At 38.0% G+C, this 20,142-nt stretch overlaps 1 protein-coding gene across 4 annotated transcripts in view; it reads right to left on the reverse strand.

Annotated features, from left to right (window-relative positions):
* Window positions 1–11,432: 11,432 nt before the first annotated feature.
* Window positions 11,433–20,142, reverse strand: part of LOC111258967 (uncharacterized) — a 9,380-nt gene continuing 670 nt past the window's right edge. Inside the window, exons 2-8 of one of the 4 annotated variants that reach the window (XM_022830585.2) lie at window positions 18,799–19,006; window positions 18,162–18,513; window positions 15,959–16,572; window positions 15,460–15,629; window positions 15,004–15,145; window positions 14,380–14,755; window positions 11,433–12,411 (exon numbers count right to left, since the gene is read on the reverse strand). In XM_022830585.2, the coding sequence (XP_022686320.1) occupies window positions 12,184–12,411; window positions 14,380–14,755; window positions 15,004–15,145; window positions 15,460–15,629; window positions 15,959–16,572; window positions 18,162–18,513; window positions 18,799–18,950 (2,034 nt within the window). In that variant the 5' untranslated portion in view covers window positions 18,951–19,006 and the 3' untranslated portion in view covers window positions 11,433–12,183. Of the gene's footprint in view, window positions 12,412–14,379; window positions 14,756–15,003; window positions 15,146–15,459; window positions 15,630–15,958; window positions 16,573–18,161; window positions 18,514–18,798; window positions 19,007–20,142 lie in introns of those variants that run through there. The other 3 variants (XM_022830584.2, XM_086967672.1, XM_086967671.1) reach the window with 3 other exon arrangements.

Below are 20,142 nucleotides of genomic sequence, written 5' to 3' on the forward strand. Positions count from 1 at the left end.
AATATAGAAGTCATTTCGCACTAATGTTTTTAAGTCCTATTTAATCTCATCTATTCTTGTAAAAGTATTCACCTTAAAGTTCTTCAGTGCCTATTTTAGATCTGGCTTTGCGGATCCTTTCCTTTTCCAGCTATGTCAGCTCGCGCGTTTCAGCAGTGTTGGAGGGGAGTGAAAGAATAGATTAAATAGGTATTCGGCAGTGGTAGGATGATCGCTTGCTGAGTTAACGCGCGATATTATCGAGGCTCAATACCGGGCGTAAGCTGACTCCGTTTCATGCTATAAGCCAGCTATCTGAATTAATGTATAACGAAAGTACCGGGCGTAAAGCTTTAAACGTTTATCAACTTATCTATTCAGTGTGAAAACATACGTTTCATTCTAACCCTCTGCCAGGAAACGTTGCGTCCTATAGACAACATGTCAAAAGATTTTTGGGGGCTACGTATTTTTTTCAAGTTCGTTTAGCAATCAGAAAGTTGATCTAAATTTTCGGGCGGTAACTTTTTCTTGTTGCTCAGAGGACAAATGAATTACAATTATTAGCTGAGCCTTAGAGGCTAACACAGATTGTACACTGTTGGTTATTTGAGCCAGAAACCTGCTTTGGCCCTTTTTCAGCAAAGTAAGTTTATATTAGTCCTTTTTGGACCATACAAGCATTTTTCTGCAAGACCGTTACCATAATTACAACGGACCGAAAAAAAAATAGCAAGGTTACCTGTGTACCTCGTCCAGAAACAGTTGGTTTTTCGTAGTAGCAGTGTGTTGAACCTCCGACTCCGTTACCGAATAGAGATAATTTTTTCTCGTATGAAAATCGACTAGACGCAAAACCTTGGCAAAAAGCCACTGGACTTTGCCTATTTCCAAAAGTTCTAAATAATGCTACCCTAAATCGATGGAGAGAGAGAGAGAGAAAAGGAAATGGCTCTCCTATCGAGACATATCATATCCTGACAGTATGACTATGGGATTGGATCATACCATTTGGCGACTTAATGATCCACAGTTAAATAACAATGAAACAACCAATAAATCGCTTACATCTCTGGCCTGTGCTGCTATTCCCCTTCACCTGGACGTTCGACCAGAGACGAACTCACGTCTATAAACCTTACTACTTACCTACTAACCTTACTAAGCGTACTTACTTTTTTCGTGATTTTCTTCTTCTCCTCCTCCTCTCTGTTGTGCCGTTTAGTTCGATAGGTTTTTTGTGAACCCTACAAGTGACGTTATACTTAGTCAGTATCGTTGCTGCTTACTTTTCCTCAGTGCCGATCACTAAACAAACGAAAATTTTCATCGTCATACCTTAGTATTCAAAATACGTGTCACGTAACGTTTTGGTATAAGCGTTTGAGCACAAGTGATTAACAAAAAAATAATATTTTATTGTGAAATTCTGTTTTGCAGTCAGTAACCTCACTCAGTTATCTCGCTACGAAAAAAATCTACGAGTGTTCATCGAATCATAAAAATGCGTAAGCACTCGTGGGCGCTAACAGGCGGTGATTTAGAATCCATTGAACTTCTCCTTTCACAATATGCCAAAGTATCCCCAGCAGCCGGCATATCAATAATTATTTGATATTATTTTTGAAATAATATTGACAAAATTATAGATAATTAGCATTTTCGAATGCACTCTCCGGAGTCTCGTACCGTCCGGAAACATTACAAAAACTGTGTAAAAATTGAACGATATTAACGCTGCTCACACGTACCTGCTTGATGAGTTTATACTAAGAACACGAAAAACTTCTGAAGTTTCAACTGGAGATAGAGTTCTACAATTAATGTTTATGAATGCCGCCTCTTATTCATCACGGCAATCCACGTTTATTACTAATCCATTTTACATAGCTCATCAGATACTGCTATGAATTTATCTAAATAAATAATAGGCATGTCTACGAGTTGTTGTCAGAAATATTCACGCAGGAAGTAACAGATGTCAGCTAAAGGTCATCATTCCAAGATCCACGACAGACTGATACGCAAGCTGTTGCTACTGCGATTTATTTGACCAGAGGATTTGTACACTTCGTTAAATAAATTCAATGGCTAGTTGATATCGAGAGGCGACTCGGTACGTTTGAAACTCTAATTAAGAAACAATATAGCGCATGCAAGATATTGCGCTTTTCGAAAAGTCATGTTTTTTTCGCCTATATTTTCCGTCTCCTCATTTCTCGCTGTATGTTATTCGAAAAACTCTTGTTCATGATTTTCAAGCTCATTGTTATTGTTTTGTACAGGCCAATAGAAATTTACCGTGAGTTCGGATTCTAAAATCCTAAGGAAAAAAAAGTGTCCTAAGGAAGACGATTTGTCTGGCATGCGTCGTCGTTCTTGTGTAGCCGCAAAAAAACTGCTGAAATATCCCTAAATGTATGTATGTATGTATGTGGCGTGTACAACGAGGACTCCCCAGTCTCTGAAAGTGCTGCTCAAAATCGGTTTCCTATGTTGAAAACACGTAGCATTTTCAGTCTGAAGAATGACTTCTACTAAGGTCAAACTAGATAACATTTCAACATCCAAACGGTCTTGTAGCGCAAGTATAAGTCTTTTTTCATAACATAACGTATGAAAAGTTAGGAAAGCGAAGCGATATACATTTTGCGATCTATTATTTCTCTACGACAGGGTAATAATCACCCATATAGATAGATCTTCTGTGTGCGCCTACTTCAACTCAGATATTTATAAGCTCTGTGCTTAACTAAACCTTTACAGTCGTATTTCAGTGCGCGCTTTTGTATCTTCCAAGAACACCGTAACCACTATCGCAATTGTGGTATCAACGGCTCACCATATGTCGTTCGAATATCAATGACTCTTGCTATCAGACTGATAGAACATACGTTTTAGTTTTCAACAAAAAAACAACATTAAAAAAAGAAAAGTGTTCAGAATAATGTTCGCAACTTTTATTTTGATAAAATAACACACGATATTGTGTGGAACCCGCTAACACCGAGGAGCCCTACAACGAAATCTCAATGCTTAAACATCGCTTAATACTTCAGGGTGTACCAGATGTCCCATCTGTTCTTCAGGGGAAATGTTTGTTAATTTATATACATAGCTATATTGCAATCATAGTAGGGTAGGTTTGACATAGAAACTGGGCTTTGTTTCGGGCTGGGAAGCCGTCGGATGGGGTGCCTAGCGGTGATATCGGACGTAAAAAACTCAAAACAAAATGAAATGCTTCAGCTCGACCTTTTAAAACAAGACAAATGCCTACGATAGTCTTCTTAGGATACAATTTTTTGTGTCTCGCCTCGCTTCGCTTTGTATTGTAAGAATACTTCACGCACACATATGTGTAATTGTAAAATTATGTGCGTATGTAAAATGGTTGCATTGAAATGTGACTGGACTATTCATTTGTAGCAATATGGCGACTAGCGCCAATAACTTGAAGTTACGCTAAGAATGTGTTTGACAACAGATTGAAGATGGCGAATTTTCTTCCCAACAGAATGGAGCACCTGCACAGCCTCATCGTGATGTAAGAGCATATTTTAACTAGAATTTTTCAAGCAGAAGTTTCGGGTGAAGAGCCTTTACTTCTAGCCCGTTCAGCATATTTTTTTATCATGAATCAACTTCCTTTTGTGGTTATGCCTTAGCGATATGATCTGATTAGTAAACGACACTGGGAAATCTAAAAATTGAAATTTCTGCTCGATATCTGCGTATTACCGGATCGAGTCGTCGATGCAACTTCTGGCGGGGATCTGGCGAGTGTTTCATAATACGAATCTTACCAGTCGTCGAAGAGCGCCAACATCGTCGCTTATATGAAGCGAACGAAGCACTAGAATTACCTCTCTATTAAGACCTGTGTGTCTTGAGGTATACAGGTATTGCCAAACAATATCGTTCCGATAATTACCTGATGTAATAGTTCCTATGCTTTATATCATTATGTATGTTTGGTATTATTCTAGTACGAACGCGATAACAGGCGTTCATTCGATGCAGCTTCCAAGCAGCTGATTATATTAAACGTTTGCAACGTACTATATATCGCAAATCTCATTATTGTAATAGTGCTTGCATATAGAGTGATACGCCGCCCATATAGATGTATTATAGCGCTGAAAAGCCCGTAAAGGGTAAGCTGTTCGTTGAGATGGAAAAGATAGTTTATCTTTTCTCTGTCTGTTACGAACAAAAAAAGAAAGATAGTTTTTAATCTAGCATTATTTTAAATAGATAGTTAAGTTGAAGTGCTTGCGTTGGTAGCCATATAGTGGTTCGTATGGTTCGTTTTTATGCTGTTCATTACACCCACACAAACGGGTGTAATTAACAGCCTAAAAATTACGGGTTTTACTTGATCGAAACTTGAAGGAACGGATAAGCCGCTGATAGGAATTGCCGAACAACTCGCCTATGACAGTTAGCTAGTATTACTACAACTACGCCAAAAACCCTAACCTCTATTATATAAAGGATTCAAGCTTTCCATATTAAATTCTTATCCTCGTAGGGCAAAGCATGCATTAAATAGTTTATAAACGAACATATTAATGAGAGTTTAGGATCGGATGGTTTAGTTTTAAGTAAGTAATACTTTTTCTTAATCTCAGGCTCTTCTTAAGGCTCAAATAAGGATTTGGCATGACTCGAAGCGCCTTTCGACAGGGCTGAATCTCTTAAAAGTAATCTACGCCAGTCACCTGTTGACACGATTTCGATTTAAATAAGAAGGGTCATTAATTTAGACTTCTCAAGCGGAACCATACATTTTTTATATTTTACACCAATAAAGCTAGCTAGCTAGCTAGCTAGCTAGTTCGTTCAATGTTGGTACGAAACAGACTGTCTCGCGATACTTGAAAAAATGATTTTAGATTTTTAGAATATAAATAGAACAGATAAATTTTCACTAATTACAATGTCCTTGTGATGATAAGTATTGCTCAGCGAAGCTTCTTTGTCACGATTGTGTTACGGTTATCGATCAAAATCAATTATAGTTAACGCTTGTTTTCGTGTAGGTTGGGACACACGTAGCACAGCACATTTAAGCAAAGGAAAGAAACAGGCATGCGCGTCCTTGCGGGCCTATTCGCTTTGGACGCTGTTGTTGGATAAGGTTACGCTCCGTTTTGAAGAAGCGAGTTCGAAGAAAAGCGTTATGATATTAATACGAGATAACAAAAACTTCTATATCAAACCAATAAGTTAATTTCGCGTCTCGGATTCATAGCACTCTTCCGTTGACGTTTCAGTGACATCTGCAGTGCGAGTCCACCAATGGCCAACCTATCGCAACGTTAGTTCGGATAGGATAGAGTCCATACGTTTGCTGAGACCGTCTCCTTTTCATAAACCCACATGGATTTCGAGCGACCTTCACAGCCGACGTCGAATAGACGTACGTGATTAAAATGTTTGTATTTCGTGCGGACATGTAGATACGATTGGTGGCAACTAACAATAAATCTCTCTCTCTAGACTCTCAGTGAATCACCTTCTTGAATACGGAAGTTAATAACGTAACTTTAGCTGCTAGAAGATAAGCAGTGTAGTGTCACATATACCATTCGGTTCCGCTCGAGTTACACTGTGTATCTCTTAAGGCAATCGTTAAGATACCTGCTCGTTTAAAGTTGGCGTCTTTACAGTGTCCTTTCGACCTGCGCACGGCCCATTTTCTATATTATAGATGACCTATTTAAGCATTCTCGATAGGAACAAAGAAGCTTAAACGTTTTCAAGCAAGTACGTAATAAGGAACGCATTCAAGCAGTATGTTACCTATCCATCTAGTTTTTAACTAAGTCCAGGGTGATGGGTTCGCCCAATTTAAATCTACCTTTTTTTTTAACACTGCCAGCTTAGGCTAATCCTTGGCCTAAGTCAGTTTATTCTCCCCCTAGGAAGAGCTGATCTCACAATGGATTCAATCCTATACACGCCTAATTTCTTGCGTGGAATACTCCTTTCTACACCTACTGGGTTTTGCATTTTCGACCTCAGTCAGCCTAAGGCAACGTGGCTGAACAATGTTCCGTAGTACTGCGAGCGAAGCGCGACTGTTCACTTTGTGAGCCTTTTATGCTGCACATTCAGCTGTGCCTATTGCGTTCCAGTCGAAAACTTGCGAGAAAAAACTGTGCAGCGAGGAACATTGTGTTATAATTGTACTCTGTTCAAAATTTCAACAATAGGCAAAGCTGTTTATTGTATCAGTCTGCCCGATCGATGGATCACAAACCACTTCTAAAGGCTGTCTATAATACCTGAGTTGTTCAAATCGTCCTGTCGTAACGGAATCGTTACAAGACGTACTTCGACGGGATAACCAGTCTAATCAATACCCTGAAATAGCTAAGGGTCGCATTGAAAATTGATGAGACACTTGCATCATGGTTGACCCTGACCGAGGACCACTACGCTAGCTCGAACGAACATATAAGTAAACAGTACCTAACGTGGGAAATATTGTGTACCATAAATCCAATAACAGGGCGAGAATAGCTGTAAACAAAGTGTGAAGTTCGGTTTGAATATCATATCAGAAGTTAAGTGAAATCTGTGCGTCTTTCTACTGGAAATAGAGAGCTACCAATTTGTTCATGCATAGCTAGCTAGGTTTATGAAGCATATCAACTGGAAAGTGCCATCGTTCTACCACAATAACAACTTACTGCTGGAACAGGCTGATAGCATTGTAACTGCATGATGGCAGGTTAAATAGAGTAGTCGCAACGATGTAACTATTCTACTATGTAACTCTTAGAAATTAAGCAAAGCAAGCAAGCAAGCAAGCAGGGTCAGTCCTGGCAAGCAAGCAAGCAGTCAGGATGGCCGATGAGTACTGCAGAATCCACAAGGATTCAGAAAAGGAGACTGTCGATCTGCACTTTTAATTTAGCTATGGTGTGAGGTAGGGTAAGCGTTCGGCAAATTGAATTCGTTCATACTAAAATAATTTGCAGTTAAATGACAAATTTTAGTGCTAGGCAAGCTATAATTTCGTCGGAAAAATGTTTCGGAAAATATGCTGTGGGTCGACGAGGCTAACCATGCTTATCCGGGTATTGTTAAGAAAAATTGTGTTGCGGCGATAACTGTCTCTAATTTGTGATGCAACCTAAAGCGTATAAGGTTTTCGATCCTTTCTTATATAATACTTTACGTTAGGTAGGGTATATAATTATATGAATTAGGTGCAACAACATGCTGATGACATATCAGCAAAGCGGCTGCAGGATTGTTACCACATTTCAATGCGATAACAGGATATGACGCCATGTGAATAGGATTGATTGAAATAGGCAGACGTGGCGCAGACGCGCACCAACGTATGAAAATCACAGTCACGTTCCAATGAGACGCTGAGAATAACTGTAGAGAGGCACGCGGTCTAGATTAGATCCTGTGATTTTCTGCGCTGGTTTGCTCTGCTTTCCCTAAATAGTTTTTTCATCTTTTAGTGAATCCTTCTTTATTAAAGGCGCTCTATGTTTTTGTACAAAGAGCGAGGAACCTTTCTAAAGGATGCATTTAGAATGCGTTTTTTAGAGCAGTTCCTAAAACCATACCTATTCATATATAAGCTATCCCTTCGCATCTACCTGATTTTGCATTACTAGTAGTGTCGTGTTGCGCTTACCTGATGATGGATTACATTATTTCTGATTTTACATACTTGCAGAATCTATGGATTAGCCATTTGTCAACAATAAATAAAATGTTAAATAAGTGATAAATGAAAAAGCGTACGTCATTTAATGAGGTACATTTGGAACATTAGACTGATGTCATATTAGGCCATACATTATTGGTGAATAATTCAACAGGTTTTAAGTATATAGATTTTTACCTACCTGTGAACTTTTTGGACCAATCGATGCTTATTCTACGCATCGATCGACTTATTGAAACTTCCGCCGCTTCTGCTGTTAAAACCCTATGTGTGTTCTTTTTTTAGCTTGTTTGATGAACCCAAATGACTTCCGACCGATTGTTTTGCTCAGTTAAAGGTTTTCACTTGGCAAGATCTGGGCATGAAACGAAGCTGCGGTTGGATGAACGCTGTTTTCCCTGACCAGTTTGTTTCTATATAGGAGAATATTAATTTGTTCTTGACTCGACGGGAGCGACCTTTTCATACTTCACATTTAAAAACAACGTTGCACTACCGACAAAGTCGGCCATTAGCGTGATTTACGTTGATATGTTAAATTTGTAAGCAAAAACTGTACTGTATAAATAAGATTGTTCAAGTATGAAAAACAATTATGAAATTGTTTAAGTCTTCCCAAACCAAATATGTTACAACTGCGATTATCTTGGATTTCGTGCACCTTTCTTTATGGCTTACGAATGAAAAATTGCTTTCTGATAGCTTCTCAACAGCTGTGTACTTGCGAGTTGCTTTGCCATACCTAATATCGAACTTGATGGTTTATATGAAAAAAATAGGAAGATGCTATTGTGCCCTTTTCAAGGCATGAAAGTTATCAAATTTATTGGATCTCAATATGGAGCGTGTAGAAGTTAAAAACATTGCTTTATTGTGATTGAAGTGTGACAGTTAGATTGTGCGTGGTCTTCAATCTACTACATTGTGATTGTGGTATTGTTGCATATACTGTCGATTACTGCGCCACACATTCGTGAGGCTCAGCAGAAGCTCAGATATTTGGCCACATCGTCTTTTTCAGACAATATCTCGTAATAAATAAACCGTCTGATATCCATTACGCCAGCGAGGACAGGCCTACATCCGAATCTATATACCACCGAAGACGATTTCGCTTGTTCGATTCACCTCTGTTGGACTTCACAAATTTGTTTCGTGTATGCAATACTATGATGCCCAAGGCGGGTCTTTCTGTTGTCTGTAATAGCTATGTGGATTGACGCGAGTACACCCACATGTCTGTCCATCTGTCTTGGACTTAATTTGTAGAAACTAATTTTTTGTTTATTTCTTTAATCCTGTTTTAATTCCACAGTACGTGCCTTAGGAAATTTTATAGTAGGTTAACAGACAGCACACCTTATATGCTAAAAAGTTTGGTGAACACAGTGACTCGTTCTTCCGCTTGAGGCGTCACGGTGTGGTGATCTCTTCTATGGTTTATTCCCTCCCATTCCCGTTTTTAAAACGACTATGCTGAACTATATTTTTTTGCTGAAGGTTTCCACGCCATTTTCAAAATAAGGCTCAATCGCTGAGCGATCTTTAACAGTTAGCTTCATTCGCTCAATTAGCATTATCTCTGCTTCTAAACACATAATTATCTTTGTAAGTAGCCAAAACAGAAAAAATTTAATCAATATTTTTATCAATACAAATTAACGATATCGACAGTCTATCGTTAAAGTTCGATCGAGCCGAGCTATGAATAAAAAAGTTTAGACATTGCATTCATTATTATACATATAGACCAAAAGCTGTTTAGAATATCTTCGTTCTTTAAACCCACAGATTAATATTTTTATTAAGCTATCAGTATTTAATAGTAATAATAATTTTAATATATTATTTAATATAAGATTATTATTATTATTAAGCTCGAGTAGCTATATCCATCCCTACTATTAGTATATGAGTTCACATAATAAAATCCAAACTCCAAGAGTTAACTCATAGCCAGTTTACCTTACATAGCAAATTACCAAAAGAATTATTAGTAATAATTCAAAATAAATGTTGGTTTAAAACTTGATCCCTTCTTTTTTAGGTCAAAAAATAAATTTATCCATTATTATTATTAGCTTGAAAAAATGTAAAATAGAAGGCTTGCGCATCAAATTTGTGGTTCGGATTAACAGGCCTGGATTTCACTATTTCTATATCTCAATCTGATATTGTATTTCATTGTTGTATGGGCACTTTGTGGATTATAAACCGCAAGCCGTGCGCTATTTACTTCATTTTTGGCACACGCTATTTATGTTTAGCACGTGGAACATTTGATTTCGTCTTTTGGCAACTGATTCCATATAATCGCGATTGTAGCATCGCTACACAGCTGCAGAATCCAGCCTAAATCAGTTCAGTATCCTTAAACACGACTGTAGGAATAATGTATACTGTAACAAGTGCCACGGTCCCCGTTTAAGGACAAATAGTAGTGTGACTAGTGGAACTAGATTCCTTGTAGAAGAAAACTTCGGTTTCACGTTTGTACCGTCTCTTACTCGCATGTAGTATGAGTCAAGTACGGTGCCATGATGCTAATCAGGAAATTTTACGCAATGTCCTTGACCCCTTTTAACTAATAATTATGGGTAGTAAGGACACTCCTTGAGAAGCACCTCATCAATAATCGGTTCCGCAGGGAGACCGATTACTTCAAGTAATAACACAAAAACACATTCTCTTCACATGTTTTAAAATTTACAACGCTTTTGCGGCTTAATTAGGCTTTGTGTAGACTAAGTGGAGCCCTACGGAAGGTATGCAGTCGATTTAATGATATTCCAGGCTAAACTAAAAACAGTGTTAGGTATAAAAAATCATCTGAAGCTGCTAATTCAAATCAGGACCCATAAATGATCGTTGTCTTGTAATAGGAACCGAATTGAGAGGCATAGTTTGTTAGAAGCGAATCTGTCCTTAGAGAGTACCCGTATTTCCGCCGTTTTAAATTTTTCGCTTATGTAAGAGTGCTATAGTAATTATTACTGAGGCCTGCATCAACACGCACAAAAAGGAAACGTTGTTGTATCTGAAAACAGCCTTAGTTTATATGTTTCAAGCTTACCCATATATCTCATATATATATATATACCATATATTCCATGACCCAATAAATGCATGTAAGAAATAGAAAGCTGTTGTAAAGTAACTTCAATAATAACTGCCCTTATGACAGATAAAGCCGGATAAAGGAACATATTGACAGGTCTATCAGAAAACGCCTATAGGTCTAGCATGTTCGTAGATGTCTCAATTTTTGCTTGTTTGTTTGATATATGTATCGTAATCTAATTTGCTAGTAGGCTAGACACAGAAATATCATAGGTCACTATTTGACCTTGAATGAATATAATGCATTTAAAGAAAATGATTAGCTACTTCGTAAATAACTTCGGAATAATACAAACCTTTTGTACATCATTGGCTTCATAAAGCTCACCGTTATCTGTATTATATTTAGTTGTCATCACATAAATAGAAGTAGCAGACACAGATGCTGTCTGTCTCCAATAACTAACGTAGTAGTGAGTGACCGAATTGGTGAATAAGCTTTTATGTGCCCGTGTGAACCTCGGCTGTCAAATGAATTTCGAAGGAAGTCCATTGATCTCGACGCTACAAATGATCTCGGTGTCTTGGGAACGACGACGCAAGCGACGTCCTGAGCACTCGCTTAGTTATAAATGCATAAGTAACGCATCCATATATTCCTACGCCTTCAAAATGTGACTAAACAATATAATTGTAAAGAATAACAATGTTATTATCATTTATTGGGGTAATTTTTAGCATTTGAGTAAATTATGAAGCCTGCAATTCCAAACCATTAACTGTTACTCGGCCGCGCACGAAACACTTGTTTAACTTTATTTTTTCTAATTTGCGTTGTACTAATTTTTGTGTAAAATTCATTTAGCATGGCCAATCCCGGACTGCTAAAACAATATTTCTATAATAATAATTCTAGCTTTTCAATCTTCGGTTTTCTTTGGTTTTCATTTAAAAAAATAACAAAGAGGGGATAAGATGTATCTTTATGAGACGAATATCTCAACGAATCTTAAGGCTCATGTAGAATGGCTGAAGTTTCAAGCTTCAACGCCCCGAAACTGTATGAAACTGAAGACACGATACCCGTATATCTGGGGTAGGTTTACAGCTCGAAGTGGCTGTGGCGTCTTCACCTTTAAAACTGCGATATCTTTACCGGGTAAGGCTTACATTTGTAAAAATAACAGATGATCTTCAAGGCTTTCTCTCATAGTGCATATATAAGATGATAAATAAAAAAGATGATGTTGAAGCGTGAAAAAGCTTGAAGAAGCATAATTGAAAGCAGAAAAGTTTAAAGCGTGGAACACACGTCAAATCTGTTGAAAGAACTTTGCCAGCACTGTGATTCCATACCGGTAAACATGCAACAATAATTGAAGTCAGAACCGACTAGTAATATACAAAAACATATAGCGATATCGTTCTCAACCAATTGCGATTCAATGGCAGTTGTGACAATGAGGCGCACACCTTTGGCCATTGACCCAGCAGCGACATCCGCCACCAACCCAGTCGCCTTTGCCTCCAGGGCCCCAGCGCAAACCCTTGGTGGCCCAACAGAGCTCAGTACGACAGACTGTGCATAGGATTCCATCGCAGCCATCAGTTTTCTCAACGATTGCATTGCACTTCGGGCAGATCATTGCAAAACCGTCCTTCAGTCGTTGCTGAAATGAAATACAACAAATCGTACAAAGCAAGTACTGAAGCTTAGTGAACTATTAAAGAGTATTTGAAGACTTCATTTGAATTGGACTCTATACCTCATGAATTTTCGATGTAGTGATAAAGTCGAAAATATCTGTAAGAGTAAAATACAAAGAGGTAGCGCCTTCTTATTATATAATTAATAACAAACGCGTCAGATAGCAGACGCCGACAATAGTAAAGCAAAACGTAACACATTTAATATTCCTATCAGATCCTACCAGCCACAATTAATACGCAAACGAATCGACTTCATTCTAACTTAAAGTCGTATTTGCTTGTTGGGTGCTTCTTTAATTTAATTTGTGCGTAAATAATAAATCAATTGCATTGAATTTAGGATGAGCATATCTTCACTTACTAAGTTAGGTATAGTTTTGACTGAACCTATCCAGCATTAGTTGACCTCAAGGTTTCTTCCTCGCTTACTGTGACATGAATAAGCCTTTAACTGTAGCGTTTCAATAATTTATTTCGAAGTTGAATTTATTTCAGTCTTTTATTGATTCGCGTGACGGCGTGCACTACCCTTCCGTTGCGAAGCGTAGTGCATTAAGTAATGTCACTAAGATAATGAACATCTAATGGTAAAAGCAAAGTGGCTGCCCAACGATATTGGCTTGATCGATAAAAAATGAGAAAATTTCAAACTCGATTTAAAGGTAATCATTAAGAATAGCTTCTTTGAAAGTTTACTAGAAACCGTGTAGAGTAGAGGGTTTCAAAGGAATCCTTTAGCAGTTTTTTTAATAAAAAATTAGCAGTTTCATCAACGGCGTTACTAGTAATATTAAAAAAATTTTAATTCGAATTCTACATCGATTAAGTTTGCACTAATCATGTCCTCGAATTTAGATATTGGATTATTATTTATTAGATAAAATAGGTATCCACTTTGTGCTCCACAGCTTTGAAACCTATATCCATCTTTGTGAAACGAATCTATGAGAGAAGGATGTAGCGGTGAGCTACAAGTGGATCTTACAAGCAGTCACTTCCTTAGGAAATTTATTCCATAAATGCTTGGAGAACGCACCGTAAAATTATGAGAAAAAGGGTAGGACGAAGTCTTATTTTTTAAAATGTTTCGAAACAAATGTATTAATTTGTCAGCATACATAATTTTTACATGATTCTAGAATTGAATGAACACTAAATGAACGAATTACTTAGGTACTGAAAACCTCTGAAAGCCATCTTTTTAGTATCCTAACTCTTAATTTCTTTCTTCCATGATCGATACTACCGCGATCCAACGCCATCATATTATTTCAGGGAAACCTAACCTAAGAAATTCAAACATACCTCGATAAAAAATAAATTCGTTGTCAATTCTCTCATGTTTTGATTCTTTAGTTAGCTTATTTCGATTATCACTAATACGCCGCAGTCATCTCGTAACTTTGTTGAAATTGTCACAATTATTTATTTTGTTCCAGTTATCCTGTCACTTGACCATTGTTGACCCGTTACCCCCTCCCCGTTACCCCACAGCGAAAGTGAACTAAACAAAAAGACGGTAATGATTAAGCTATTCCTGGATCAACCCGTACTAGCTTTAAAGTACAGGGTAGCAATAACTATCAACTTTAAAAAAAATATCGTATTAGCCACGTGGGGAAACGCATTGTTTAGTCAGAAATCTGGCATAAATTTATTAATTATATTACTCTGTACGCATAACAGTTAAGAGAACGATAATTGAAAAATGGGACAGCTACTATATGACGGTGCATAGGGCAAACTTTAAAATTAGTGAATACTGAAGTAAGTGATATGTAAAAACCTAGTGGTTGGTAATCAGCGATTGGAAACATTTTACATAACTTTAATATAAATGGAAAACATTGTTTGTAAGCATTAGGATACAGTAGTCAAGTGCTACGATCCACAAAACAACTCGTAAAACACAGTGTAACAGTACTTACTTCAAGGTATGCCTTTGATTCGTTTTCAGACACCTCGTTCTGTCTCCTAATGGCGAGGTCCGCTTGATATGCTTCGCATGTTTGTTCTTCCTCATGAATAACTTTGCATTTTGAGCAATTAACTTTATTACACACTTCACATAAAAAGCGACCATTACCTTCAGATGATATAAACCACGCTCCGTTACAGTTCGGAGTCATGCACCGCATTGCTAGGGTAAGGGCCCGTTGAAGACCCTTCTTTAAGAAGGCCTGATAATTTTCGGGGGTGGTCAACAACTGCACTTCGCGATCTTGAAGCTGTGCGTCACAGTCTTCGGCTGGACAGTTGACTAATGGCGAGTCCGAGTTGTTGATTGCGCCACGAAGACACTCCCTATGTATGGGCATAACACGAGATCGTGAACGACTACTGGTATTCTACGTAGGAATAACATGTGCCAATATTCTTTATAGTATCAAGGAAAGTGAACAACCTTGTACACCTTTAATGGTTCCAGCTTTTGTATACCATTCTTAAAATAAACTGACTTAGATCCACCTAAAATAAGTAAGCGTAACCTTCTACCACGTGTTGCAATACAACAATAAATGCTATTGCGAAATGCTTATATATGTACTTACCTGCATATTTTGTGTTCTCCGCAGTTCTTCGGAATAACCCCTTCTAACGCAGGGATCTTTTCTAGGCACACGGGGCATTCGAAAGCCTCGAGGTTCGGCAAAATGTCGTGATCCAGTAGAAATACTTGCAAGTTTGATGTATCTAAGGAAAGCGAGAGCAAAAGATCTTATTTTTATCATATTGCTTCTGTTGTACCGTTTCTCTTTTTAATAAGTTAAATTGCTGTTGACAAAATTGTTGAGTTAATTCGGGATATAACGGCAGAAAGGGTTGAGAAAGGCCGCCCACTAAACATACCTCGTGAGAACCGAGAGAATAAAGGTTTTTTTTTTCGGGTATAGAATATCAGCTATCACTGAAACCCGCCCAACAACAGGTTTATAGCAGGTGAAAACCTACAACTCTATCAAGGAAAACAAACATGTGTATAAATGAATTGAACCATATTAACTCACTGTTTTCAGCGTCGATTCTGAAAGGTTTTTTTCTATAACTCTCTTTTTCCATCTCGTCAGAAAGCAGCTCAAAAATTTCAAGCTCCGTTACACTTGCCATGCATTCTGCATACTGCGGGCAGGTGACTTCTTTGACCGGAGAGTTGAGAATACGCGTTCTTAGACACTCTCTAAAAAACAATGTGTCGGCGATTACCAACTAACTTTGATGAGTTTGCGATATTGCGGCGACTGGTCAGAAATAGTGGTTGGGTACAGATAAAAACATACAACGTAGTAATATTCTAGTATTATCTCTGGGGTTGAGCTAACATATATAGCGACGAAGCTAAGTTTTCTTGTTAAGCTAAAGATATTATTAAAATCACGGCGAGGCCAACTTTACAAGGCCTAACTTCGTGAGAATCTGCTCATTTGTATATTTTACTAATTTAAGTAATTGCACTAAGCATAACCAATATTAGAAATTTCTTAAAGGCGGGTTTATTTTAAAGCTTACCGACAGGTTTTATGCACTTGACAATTTTTGAGAACAACCCCCTCGAATGTATCGACTAAGACGCTGCAGTTAGGACACGCGAATGGCGTGAAAGTTGGCCACAGGTCATTTTCGTACAGCTGAAGTGTCTCGATGTAGTTTTGCTCAGTAAGAAACGGTTCACCTTCTACGAATCGCCTACCAGACTTATAGTCCCCAGATAATGGTCCCGCTGTTCCTAACAGTGAAGCATCCGTTGAAACGGAAGCAGTGGTGGATGAAGTACTTGTGGGGGTTTTCACTACTTTAGGCTTCACCGACTGACTCTCTTGAACAGAGGCTGGTGCGTCCGACGCAACGTCCGACTGTGAATTAAGAGATCCCGTGTCTTGTGCATGTTTTTGGGTCATGTTTGAAGACTGCTTATTGTGAATGTTTACTGTGCCGATCTGTTCATTCGCTATCGTTTCTGTTACATCCCTAGTTAAAGACCCGGTTGAAGAAAGCGATAAGGAACTGAATGCATCTGCGATGAGCTCTGGTATTGGCTTCTGATCCTGACTAGAGGCGCTTGCTGCCATTGTAGACTTTTGCTTCAAAGAGTTGGCTATTACTAAAATTTCCATAAGTTGATCCTGAAAAACCATAATAATAGATGTTCTGTGTATATAGTTATGGTATAACTGAGTAATTAAGCAATGATTAGTTTCGCAATAGCTGCTAGAAAAAATGTCGTGAGCATACCGCTAGACGCAGTTTGCATAAGGGTTACTATCTGCAACGACAACATCTTTTGAGCCTGCCAAAAAAGCTATGCGATGTAGATTGGAACATTCATAGTCTATAACACACGCATTACATATCAATGAAAAGTGTTGTTTTTTAAACAGTTATTTAAGAAATTTAAACAGACAAGAATGGCATGCTTTGTCTTTTATTTCTTTAGCTATCCTTGCGCCCAGCGTTCTTAGCATTTAGTCAAGAAAAGATAGTTTCCTGTATAGGATGGTGCGGGTGAATGCCATTTCTCCACTAGCTTTCAGTTTTCTTCCGCATAATATGTTGCATCTTTAGAAGTCCGATTCTCCTATCTTGGAAATGATATCCACAAAAATCGTAAGGCCTTTTTTAGAATATGTGCAGCTTATACGGATTCGAGTTATGCTACAGACTGTCATTAAATCTCTCTATATATGAGCTTGAGCTGTGGTGCTGAGGAAAGTAGGAAATCATTGAAGAATTCGAAGAATAGTTGCCAGGAGTTGTTATACGGGACTGATCTCCTGGACACCGCAATTTTGCCAAAAATGCTAGACGATATGCATTTTGCGTATTCAACTGGGCTTACAGACTTAGACACAGGCAAATCTGGCGGCGAGGTTGGGCCACATGAACATCTGGGAAGCCGCGGACGTTACCTATCATCGTGGTTGATTTAATACAATTTAAAGAAGTGTAACTTGGGTACATCGAAGAAGTAGCTATGAAGTGAAATGAGCGTCCAATAGCTTGTCTGTAAAATGATGAGTTTGCCAAACAGATGGGATGGGACAAGATCGCTAGAACGACTGCCCACGAAATCTTTTGTCCGAACTGCTAGTTAAGCGTTAACGTTTTTCGTCTAAACGACATTTCAACTAATTACTAATACAGCATTTCAACTGACGTGTAGTTGGGCGTCTTTTTTCCGATTTTATAGCCACTTGCCTTTTGTACGACCACCTGAACACAGCGGCTGATTCCACTGACGCTTTCTAAACGAAGTCTCTCGGTGCGATAGTATTATAGACGAGCTGACATTTTCAGGTGAGTTATAGCGCACTTGCTGATTTGGTGCAAGGCATGAGGCGATTAATCATACCTCAGGTCGCGATATCATCATACAGGCTGGCTTTCGACCTTCAGCAATCCTAGAGCTTAATAGGCTACAGAGGAATGAACCACGAATACATAATCTATGCATTTTGGGCTGAAATAATTTGGGAGTTGGAGCAAAGATGCTGTCTAACCCAGTAACCTTTTGTACGGCAGATTTCCACTCTGCAGCTTTCCTTAACCAAGAATCTTACCAAAACTCCAGCGAAGAAATATTAAAAGTAATGCTGACAACTACGCCAATAATATGGTAAGTGTTTATGATAACAGTAGCAAGTTATATCTTTGTATTTGATATTTGTAATTAAACTACCTTTAGATGATACTATTTATATAAAACTGTACTTACTGGGCTAGCCTCGATGGTGATGTTTCCATTGGGGTCAATTGTCATTGACGCCAGGTGATTTCTGCCGCTACTTTGTGGCGGAGTCCGGAACAGCGTTTCTTCTTCCGACCCATTTTCTGACCCGCTCGACTCATTTGTGGCGTCACTCATGGTTTGATGTTCTGAGCTTTCAAGTTTTAAACTGGTACTGCTGTCTACAGAAAATAGTTTCCGTTTCTCCTCCTTATTTTTGCTCCAATTTTCATCCAGATTTGCGACCGATTGACGCTTAGCTTCTTGTGCCTGTCGGCAGTTGATAACTTTACGCAAATGAAAACACGTTTCCGTCACCCGACCCTGGGATTCGCACATACTAAGCAGAAGTAAAAATATATGTATAGTGAAGCAACATGCATTACGTATCGAATAATTTAGTTCATACGCATTTATCAGTAGCTAAAAGACTTCTGGCCCACACTATTGCTGTAATGTACACTGGAGCGTAGATTCTGTTTATCGAATAAAAAATCTTCCCTGACAAAGACGGTGATCTTGAAGTTAAGCTTTGGATGTTTTTTGATTGATACGATAAAATAACATACCAAAGCTGTACGTATTTGAGCAGGTCAACGCGTGCCCAAGGGATTCCAATACATACCCGCATGCGGCTTGTTGCGCTGTCGTACAAATTCTCCAGGAATGACCGAATGCATCACATCGTGGACACCTGCCGCCGGAGTCTATCTGCATTCGTTCAAAACAGCGATCATAAGAATGAGCCGTAGAGTTACAAAACTTGCACTGGGTCATTGTTTTATGTCGAGGCACACAGCTGCTCCTCTTCTAGCCGATTAAGTCAAAATCTGCTGATAAAACAAATATATATAATAAAAAGCAATGTTAAGCAAAAATGATATAGTGCGATACCATACGTTTTATGTTTATATTAACCAACTCACATTAGTAAAACAAAACATTTTAAAAAGTGCATAACAATTAATTACTACTCTTATTTACTATCTATCTACTAACTAATATTAAATACCGAACTAAGAGGAACTCTTACAATTGTTACAATCATAAAAGTACGCAAAACAAATTGCCGTATTTTCAGTTGAAATACCAAATTGACGGTCATAAACCCAGATAATGCCTTGGAACACTACCAGTTGTCGCTAAGTTTAGATAAAATAACCAAAGCTAGTACGAACCCAGTAAGCGTAATCAAAAGAAATATATTTGGCCGTTACCGGTCAATTACTAGTTACCTTAAATTTACATCCCTGAGCAGATCTTAATATCATTCAGAGAAACAACTTTTCAAAATCTCACACAACGATATTAAAGGTAAATCGTGAAAATTGGTCATAAAAAATTCTACTGTTAGAATATATTAGAGAGATACTGCGTCCAGTATAAAATCGCAGTAGCTTCAAGATTAAGGAATTCAATTTGCCTTTCGTTTACTCACACCAGAACAACAAATTGGCAACCGTCTTATTTACTAGAACATTCTCTAGCTTTTTGCTCTTCTCGGCCTTCCTGAGGAGAGCAATCTCAATGTTTCCTGGCCGAAAAAGCTTCCTAGCCGTGTTCTACACTTGACAATCACCAAATGAAAAAATAAAAACGGAAAGAAAGAATAAATAAAGACGAACGTTCCCCATGCAGCAAATCGTATATACATTTCCTCAAAGACTAAAATTCGCCACTTATAGACAAGCAAAAGGCCATCACTGGCATAAAAGAGAAAGTAATTTCCATGAAGTATATCAAACCTCACGACTCACATTTTATGTATATATTAATTAATGACTTAAAACAAAACCTCTAATCTAGAAACTCCAGGTCCTTTTCAAGATTCATAATAATAATTCAAGATTCATAGATAATACGGAACCCAAAATAATTAATAACATGTCACGTAAATAAGCTTTTTTTATCACATCCTTCTATATCACATAGGAAAAATTTATATCAAACAAGAAGTGCCTGTTTGCAT

This window comes from Varroa jacobsoni, unplaced genomic scaffold (assembly GCF_002532875.2).
Source record: "Varroa jacobsoni isolate VJ856 unplaced genomic scaffold, vjacob_1.0 scaffold_281, whole genome shotgun sequence".
NCBI classification, from domain to species: Eukaryota; Metazoa; Arthropoda; class Arachnida; order Mesostigmata; family Varroidae; genus Varroa; species Varroa jacobsoni.